Source organism: Tupaia chinensis, unplaced genomic scaffold, assembly GCF_000334495.1.
Source record: "Tupaia chinensis unplaced genomic scaffold, TupChi_1.0 Scaffold142716_1, whole genome shotgun sequence".
NCBI classification, from domain to species: domain Eukaryota; kingdom Metazoa; phylum Chordata; class Mammalia; order Scandentia; family Tupaiidae; genus Tupaia; species Tupaia belangeri.
Genome location: NW_006202562.1, coordinates 723,695 through 733,158, shown reverse-complemented (window position 1 = coordinate 733,158; position 9,464 = coordinate 723,695). Strand labels below are relative to the sequence as shown.

Below are 9,464 nucleotides of genomic sequence, written 5' to 3'. Positions count from 1 at the left end.
GGGAAAAGCCAGCAGGAGGCTCTGGGCTTCTGACAGCTAGCAGCTGGTATGCCTTCGTCTGCTGCCCAGGGCAGGCCTCCATGCTCTGAGGAGCTTCACCATAAAGACCCCTTGGCACTCTCGTGACTCTGCTGGGTGACTGCTCTCCAGACTCAGCACACCGGCGCCGCAGTGCAGAACTCTCCCAGAGAAACCTGTGGGATTCCGATACGGGTGACACCGCCCAGCTGGAGACGGGCGCTGTCAACTGGGATGGCCTAGAATCCCATCCTGCCAGTAGTTTTACCTGGTGTCCAAAATCTACTGACACGGCCCTGGCAGCCCCGCTGACAGAGGGAAGCTGTGTTTGTTGTCAACGCAGGAAACATGAGGCTGAGTATTTGGGCCCTCAGATACCCAAACTGGGACGGAAAGAAGAGCTCTTGGCCACTGCTCTTCAGCAGCACATGGGCACTCGTGAGGTGGCTCCTCGGCCATGAGCTTTGGGCTGGGTGCCCACTGCATGGAGCAGCAAGCTGGGCTGTGAGGGACGCACCATAGACCATCACCCCCACTGCCCCCAGGACCCGTGAAGCTTCGGGCCACACCAATGCCCAGAGACCTACACCGAGAGGACCTGCAGCCAAGGCTGGGGCTGCTGCTCCCTCTGCTGGCTCCACTTCCAGATCTCGGCACCCCTGCATGGCCGCAAGCTGGCTGTGAGTGTGGACGGACGCCGACCCTGAGCCTCAGTACCCGCCACATGAGTACACCACCTCCCAGCGTTGTCAAGAGCCACAGTACAGGAAGACTACGGACCACTCTGTGAGTGTATACTGATCACCATCTCAAAATGGGGTCTTGGTCCTGGGAAACAGAACCCTGATGGGCTTCTGTAACAGGTAACAGAGGAGCACGTGAGTCACCAGGTCAATGCGTTAGAACAAACTGCTTTGTTCACAGTGAAAGCGCATCACACGGCAGTCCTAGTACGACAACTGCACCTCGCACCTCGCCGTGCCACATCGCCAGATGAAACACAGGAAACGACACTTGAAGACAGAAAATCAACATCTGAGTCAAAATCAAGTCTCCCTTGCTGAAAACTGTGAAAAACAATCTACCAGTTTCTTTGCATCAGAGAAAATGAGCCACTGAAAGCAGAGCTCTGCCCACAGTGAGAGAACTAAGAAGTCAGCTTACAGAGCCCGGCACTTGATCTCGTTTCTGTACTCATTTCTCAGGCAGGGCCTTGCTGCTGCAATCCTCCCCTTCACCTCCCAGCTGGAGCTCCAGGCCAGCACCGCCTCGCTCAGCTCATTTTCAGACGGGTCTCACTATTGCCCAGGTCAGTCTCATGCTCAGGGTCCTCCTACCTCTGCCTCCCGAGTCGCTGGGATGACAGGCACACCCCACTGTACTGGGCCCTTACATAGGACCAGCCACCAAGTCTGTGTCTCCACAGGGCCTGCGTCATGAGTCCCAGAGGGTCCCCTCCCACACAAATCAAAAGAACCACCTGGCCTTAAAACAGCATCCTTACCACGACGACCCTATCAGCTGACAGAGCTGAATTCCGGTCACTGTTAAGAGTGGAGAAATCCCCGGGTGCACCATCACAGAAGGCCAGCTGGCAGATATGTGGATGTAATTATCGGTTTATTATAAAATCAGGACCAGTGTGCTGACTACTTTTCAAGGTACATAGCAACATGGGCTTGCAACACTCTAGCACGTAGGATGTCCATGCGTGCACTACTCACGTCTGTGGGTCTAGGGGTGAAAAGCAAAGTTACCTCAACAAGACACCCCCAAACGCACCCTGTGGCCAGTAGAGGAAAGCTGGGCCATCCAATCTGTGGCATAAGTATTCACAGAAGAACCCAGCGGGGTCCAGTTGGAGTCACTGCAATGAGGATGCTTTGCCTATACACTCGAAAATCAAAAATCCTGGCACGGTGGGAGGTCAAGCTGCACCAGGCTAGAGGGCTTCACAAGCCGGATGCACCCAGGGACTGAGAGGGACCAGGGGTTGTCACCACCAACTCTGAGAACCCAGTCCAAAGTCTTGGCTCATAGCGCCCACCGGCAGGATCCGCGCACTCACACAGTGCCCCACCTCCCGTGCCCACCCCCAGGAAAGAGATCACCCGCTTTACAGTGAACACACTGATGCCAGCAGGAAAGTCAGCACGACAGCGCGGGACAGCACTTCTCTGCTCTGCCCAGCCCTGAGCCCTGCTGAAAGTGCATGAGGTTTCCTAAGGCCCAGAGCACTACCGTACTTAGAAAGATGTTTTACCCCAAGAAAAAGTGGCTTTACATGAAGTTCTCTTCCCCGTGGTAGGTACTGATTTACGCTTCCCTCTGCCAGGTGAGAGGAACTGCGCGGGGGCCCACACGTCCGCAGGGTGGCCACAGCTGTTTCTACCACAGCTCTGAGGACGACAGGGGCGCCGCGTGGAGCTGGCCAGGACCAGGTGCGGTGTCGCGTGTGACCGCTCCCAGCGTGACTCAGGGCCGGCTACTGCGCAGCTACACAGCCTGGAGGCGGAGTCTGCAGAGGAAGGGGGACCGGAACGAGCCCAGGTACAGGTGCCCGTCCTGCTCGTGCGCCTCGCTGACGTAGGCGGCCACTTGCCCGTCGGGGTCATGCAGGCTTCTCCGGAAGGCCCCGCTGTCGCTGAGCTCCAGAACGAGGCTGTACCGTGGCACAAACTTCATCACCATCTCCTGACTGAACAGCTGCGGGGAAGCAGAGCAGGAGAAGTTTACCTTCGGGACCACAGTGACAGTGAGCAGAGACTCAGGCTCACCACCGAGGGGCAGGGGTGACCCAGCTCCTCCCCAAGAGGGCAAGAGGAGCCCAGAGCCCTTCAGCACAGCAGGCCTCAGCAGCCCACGAGCCCCTGCCCCATCCCCCCAGGTCAGGCGACAGAGGCCAATCCAGCGCACACACAGCAGCCCCTGTGGACAGGCTGGCTGAGCATGGAGAAACGCAAACCCACCCGAGGAAGCAGGACTCTTAACGCCGAGGCCAAGGCCCAGTACAATGCCCCTCCAGCACGCTGGGCCCAACCAGCACAGCCAGGCTGCTAACGAGCCTGTCAACAGTGCTGGGGGTGGACGACGCGGATGTGCGTGCAGTTCACACTGAGAAAAGCAGCCTGTGAAGGTCAAGTGCCGGGGCCACACACCACGTGGCTTCCAGACAGGCTGGTCCATGGCTTTCCTCGCAGCTCAGTGCAGTGCACACGCGGGGCGACCCGGGCCGGGGCGCAGACTGGACTGCACCATCACGGGCTGCAGACCATCCTGACCAGGAAACCAGGTGGCCAGAACTCGGGTCCTGCCAGGGCGCAAGGGCACTGGGAGACAGGGCAGAGCACTCCACACTCAGGCCGATGGAGGCAGGCTTCTGCCTCTGAATACGAACGACAGCAGTGCCCGAGAGACCCCGTGTCCCTGGCGCTGGACATGTTCACACAGCTGAGCTGACTACTCTGAAGGCGCAGCCGCGCGGAGGCAACCTCACCAGAAAACCCTGCGCCCTCTCCTGTGTTCAGTGGGGACCCTGCCCTCGCCAGCTGAGCCCTAATTCTCATCTTCTCGCATCACTTCTGCCACCCTCCCAGAGGCCCTCCTGTCTCCACTTCCATTTCCCGTACCCCCAACACCCAGGGCTAGGTCCCTTGCTGTTGGGACCCATCTCTACCTGGACCTAGCTTCATTTTAATTGCTAGAGGCCGTGAACACGCACACCTGCATGGGCGTGGTCACTGCAGGTCCCTTCCCTCTGCCTCCCATCCTGCTAGGACTTGGGGCCTCACGCACAGACACCCAGTGTGTTTTAAAGCCACGGACCAGGACTGTGGTCAGGCACGTGGGATCCACTCACTGTCACAGGGCCTAACCACTGCGCATGGGACCGGCTTCCACCTGAAGGTGCTTTCTAACCACACTGCAAATCCAGCCAACTCCCCAGCTCGAGACATAGGCTCTTCACCCAGACACTGAACCAGGATCTGGGCCCTCCCTCATCATCTCCCTGTGGCCTCCAAGCTCAGCCCCCACACCCCTCACATCACCACTTGGATTCCCACACTGTCACCTGCAGGGTGTATGCGACCCCACCCTCACCAGGCCCCAGCCAGTCGAGCTGTGTCACAGGCTTCCCCATGGGGCAGCTGCAGTGAGCTTTATAACACTCTTTATACACACCATGGTCCTCCTGACCCATCAATCAGCCACTGTGGGGCTGGGCAAGGACGGGGGTCACACCAGGCTGTCAGAGCCCACACAGGGTGAGGGAGGTACTCACGCAGGAACAGCGGGTACAGGGTCTCAGAGCCCCTGAGGACAAGGGCAAAGCCCGGCCCTGCATGTGGTGAGGGAAGGGGGCAGCCCACCATGGTGCTGGGCCCCTAGCAGGTGCCATGTGAGCATGACCATAGCTTCATTGCTGGGGGACTGATTTAGTAGGTTCACATAAAAGATAAGGGAATAGCTTCATAGCCTAAAAGGAGCTGGCTTCCACATGGCCAACCACGGTTCAAATCCCAGCCCCAGTGGCTTAAAAAACATACCAGAAGTTTGTGCACACACACCCCAAATTCTGATAGGATGAAGAAATGGAGACGAGACAGCCCTGTGACCATGCCCCCTTGAGGGGTGCTTTTTTTCTCTCCCTCTCTGTCTGCCTGGCTCTCTGGAGAGCATGTGCACCCTCAGACAATTAAAAATCTTTAAGAAAAAGGAGTAATGGGGTCCGGTGTTAGAGAAGGGAGGTACGAGCATAAGGACAAAGAAAGGACAAAACAAGAACCTGCCAGTAGAGCTGGCTGGGGCTGGAGATGCCAGCACACACTCACGGGTCGGTCCTGAGGCCAGCAGATGAAGGGTGGTGTACGCACGCGTGTGTATTCCCCAGATGGAGGGAGGTGTACGCACGCGTGTGTATCCCCCAGCCGGAGGGAGGTGTATGCACGCGCGTGTATCCCCCAGCCGGAGGGAGGTGTATGCACGCGCGTGTATCCCCCAGCCGGAGGGAGGTGTGCGCAACAGGGGGTATCCCCCAGACGGAGGGAGGTGTATGCACGCGTGTGTGTATTCCCCAGATGGAGGGAGGTGTATGCACGCGTGTGTATACCCCAGCCGGAGGGAGGTGTACGCATGCGTGTGTATCGGGGTGTATGCACGCGTGTGTTTCCCCCAGCCGAAGGGAGGTGTACGCACGCGTGTGTATACCCCAGCCGGAGGGAGGTGTACGCACGCGTGTGTATCCCCCAGCCGGAGGGAGGTGTACGCACATGTGTGTGTTTTCCCCAGCTTGTCCCTGGAGGGCGTCTGGGGCAGTGAGTACACTTAGGGCCCAGGTCTCTCCACGGTACCCTGGAGAACTGCCCAGTCCCAACGCTGGGCAGGGAAAATACCAGATGAGCCAGAGAAAGGACTAATCCGAGAACGACAGTGACGTGTCCAAGAGCCCAGAGGTTCCCGCTGGCCATGGCTGGATGATCTGATGCTCAAAATACCTGGTGACAGCAACACCATGGCCATCAGCACAGGGGGAACCCCAGAATGCACTGACGCTACTTAGCACCTCCCACAGGAGCCTCATGAACTGCAGAGAGCGGCCTCGCCACGTGGTGCCAGGCAGCCCCTCCACCGCCAGCAGCCCCTCCACCTCCAGGCAGCTGTGCTGAGACCATGGCACCTCTGTGCTGCTCCCGGCGGCCACCGAGAGCCTGATCAGAATGAACCCAGACAAACCCATGGACAGAGACACTGTAACACACCAACCCGTGACCTCCCAAAGGACCAAAGTCAAAAATCAAGACAGGAGGTGATCTAATGAGGCAGAGCACAGCACAGAGACCACCGAACAGCAGGCCCGACCAGGGATGAACCCTCTGTCTACAGAACAGCAAGGGGAAGCCTGCCAGACTAGGACGGGTCTATGCAGCAGCCGGCCACACCCGTCCACGTGGACTCCTGGCTCTGCTCGGCCCTCACTGTCAGACACACGGTATGTGCAACAGGAGGGTCTCAGGCAGGGCACTTGCTGTGAGCAGTTCAGGGAAACAAGTCCTCCCCAGCCTCCGCTACCTTTCTATCTCAAAACTTAACAACAAAAATCCACGTTGATGGCTTGGGCCATTCTGAACAGTCTGACCTCGAGTCTGGAGGCCAGATCCCTGCCTCTCCCTCCCACTCCGCTCCTAGCCACAGAAAGGCACTTGCGGCCGGCTGTCTGGGGCCCGGCCACCCAGGCTCTCATGTCGGCCTCCTCCCAGGGCACAGCCACTTGGGCTCTCAGATCCCCAGAGCACGCCCACCACCCAGGACAGCCGGCCGCCTCAAACTCCCACTCGCAATCCTGACTCTAACCACCTGCTTGTTCAGCAGCTCCGCCCAGTGCCCCATGTGCACAGCTCAGAGGAACAACATGGAGCTACTCCTGAGGACACAGACGACAGAGCTGTGGGGACACAGACCTCCCCCACCAACAGAGGGCAGGTGTGAACGTGCCCTTGAAGAACGGACCACTCGGACAGGGCGAAGAGCAGCATGTGCACCTGCCGATAACGCTCCATGGTACCTACCAACACGCCACTATCCCTCCCACTCCACAGATGGAGTAACTGAGGCCAAGACCGAGTCTCTGCCTGGGTCCCCTGGCTGGTCCGGCTTCCTCCGAGACCCCTCTCCTAGCCCACCCCACCATTCGGCTCCCTCCTAGGTCCCAGCAGGAACAGACGCCATCTCCAGAGCCAGTAAGGCAAGGAGTGGGAAACTTCTGAACAGACCAGGACTGTCCACATGGTGACTCCTGGCCCCGCGTCGCTGAAGGCCTCAGGCCGGTCTGTCTGAGAACATGCCTGAGGCCACAGGGATAGGCCCGAGCACACAGTCCAGTAGCGGCTGCCACCTCCAGGACCTGAACTTATGCTCAAATATGCACTATCGACTTCGAACATCCTTCAGCCTGTGAGAGCGAGCTTCCCAGGAGAGATTTCTCATCTCCCTCAACGCCGGCACCTCGTCTAAATGTGTGTGTGGGCGTGTAGGTCAGGGTGTCGTGTCCCCTGGGCAGTGACGACAGGGACACTCAGAGCTGTGCTCAGGGCGGTGGCAGACCACTGCTGGGCTGCCGGTTTCTTCTGAAGGGGAAGAGACGTGTCAGGAGGTCAGAGGCAGAATCCTCTGGAGAAGGTGAGGGACAGTGAGGGCCTGAGGAGCGGGGCACAGGCGGGTGGAGGCTGGCGTGAGCGGGCGTACCCGTGTGGCCACAGGAGGGGAGGACAGTGCCGCCTGCACCACTTTCTCCTCCAAGGAGGGATCTGTAGGGGTTGAGGAGGTCTGGAACGGCCGTGGCAGAGGGAGAACCGGCTGCTGATCAGCAGGAGAAGTCTCGGAGTCGTGGTGGGAGGGACACAGTAACAGCACCCGGACGGGGAATCCAGAAGGAAATCGGAGGGCTCAACTGTTTAAACACACACGTCAAGACGAGGGATAACATGTGCTGTTAATAGTCGTTGAAAGTATCGAACATCGTAAGCAGATCTAGAATCGGCTTCTTTTTAGGGCTATTAAGAGTGAAAAAGTAAAAAAGGATTCATTCTCATTTTGTTTTTGGAATGATTTGTTTTTTTGGAATAATGGTTTTTATAGTTACCTTAAAAATCATCTTCTTAACACCAGGCTTCTCAGATAAGAAATCCAACATGGAGAACCCAGGGTTGGGGCGAATGGCCGCCATGCCGACCCAGTACCCGCCGGAGCTGCTGGGCCGGATGTTGTCTGGAAATCCAGGCAGATTCTCCACAAACAGGTCGGCCCCTCCCTTCATCAGGCCAGACACGTAGACTCTGAAAAACCACCCGAGCAGGAGCCCAATTTCAGGGGTACGTTCTAACCAAGCTCCCAGTCAGACCTGGCCCATCAACAAGGGCCCAGCTGCCCAGAGCCTGGCCCAGCGTGAACAGAGGAGAAGGGCAGCAGGGTGGGGGACCCAGCTGTGCAGGAGGCAGGTGGTCAGGAAGCCGCCCAGGTACAGCTCTCTAGTGGGCTGTGGGGGACCCGCCTTCAAGCTTCACTCCCTCATCAGTGCCCACAGCAGTGGCACCCTGCTGCACCACGGCCACCCCTGGCCACCATGAGCTCTGGCCAACAACTGACCACTCAGTGAACACCACACGCACCTTCGAATCCTGGCCATGGTCGTTTCTGCCACTAGGACGAAGTCCTCCGCGGGAGAGAGCTGGACCCCGTTAGGGAAGCGCAACTGGTCCAGTAAGACTTTCACCTCCTTGGTCGCGGTGTCATACTCCAGCAGGCTGCGGGACGGCAGGGGTAGGAGTCACGGGGAGCCCCCCGAGGTTGTCGGCCTACGGAAGGTGACTGAGCTCACACTGTGGAACCAGCCTGGGTCCTTGGCTCAGATACGGTTCCCAGCTGGCCCCTGCCTTCTGCTTCCAGAGCAGGGCCCAGCGCCCGTCTCCAGATATTCCCATACTCACTCTCTTAGTGGCCCAGGATCAGAGTCAGCACTAGGGAGGGCCTAAGCTCCAGCTTCATGGCAGTCCCTCTCCAGGGCGACCTGGAGCTCAGGCTATCTGCGGGTCTACCTAGAACTACCCCTCAGGTAGACTGGCTGTTTTACTTTATTTCCTCACAGAGAAAGGAAGGGGCCAGCCCCACAGCAGAGCAGTTACACGCTGGGCAGCAGAAGCGGATCCCACATGTTGACTAGGGTTCAAGTCCTGGCCCCACAACCTGTAAAACAGGCCAAGCATGTGCACACCCAGAATCGTAATGGTGGAAAAAGGACTGCAGTGTGACCAGGCCGTGCTGTAGGGGCGCTTTCTCTCTCTCACTCTTCCTTACTCTGCCCCACTCCTTACTCCACACATATGCCCTCTGGCATTAAAAGAAAGAAAAAGAGAGAGAGAGAAAGCAAGAACATCTTCCCTGTGTAACTTCCCTCACCTGTTTCCAGGCACCACTAGGGACCTAGGCTCAAAGCTGAAATATGTTCAGAAACACGCCCCGGTTCTGGAAAGAAAGCCACTGCTGACATCGCTGGGTGGGCTGACCTGAGGGAGCCCTGAGGCGAGCACTTACCGGCCGTCATCAGTGCCCTCCATGATCAGAAGCAGATAGTCTCGCCTTTGCCATCTGCTGCTAGAATCTGTGAAATAAATCTTCCTCCCGTCTCGAGTGATGGTAAGATCGTTCACAAAGGACAGCTTCTTCCCTTCAATGGGTGTGTCGGAGGACAGCAGCAGTTTTACCTCACCTGAAGGTAGAAAAAGAAAGACGAGATTTGCTTTCATTCTAAGAACCCGTTTCCCAATAAAATGTTAAGCAGTCTAATTTAAAAGGAAAAAATGAACGTAAGTTTCTCCATTATTGTATGTTAAAAGATTAAATCTGTCTAACAGTAAAAAAACAGCATATTAACTGTTAGTCCCCCCCCCCCC

General features: G+C 57.6%; 1 protein-coding gene across 1 annotated transcript in view; it reads right to left on the bottom strand.

Annotated features, from left to right (window-relative positions):
• Nucleotides 1-1,619: 1,619 nt before the first annotated feature.
• APMAP (adipocyte plasma membrane associated protein) overlaps nt 1,620-9,464 on the bottom strand; it is a gene marked incomplete at its 5' end in the record, with an annotated part of 26,833 nt that continues 18,988 nt past the window's right edge. Inside the window, 4 exon segments of the mRNA XM_014582176.2 lie at nt 1,620-2,724; nt 7,658-7,850; nt 8,184-8,318; nt 9,106-9,280. Coding sequence (XP_014437662.1) covers nt 2,515-2,724; nt 7,658-7,850; nt 8,184-8,318; nt 9,106-9,280 — 713 coding nt within the window.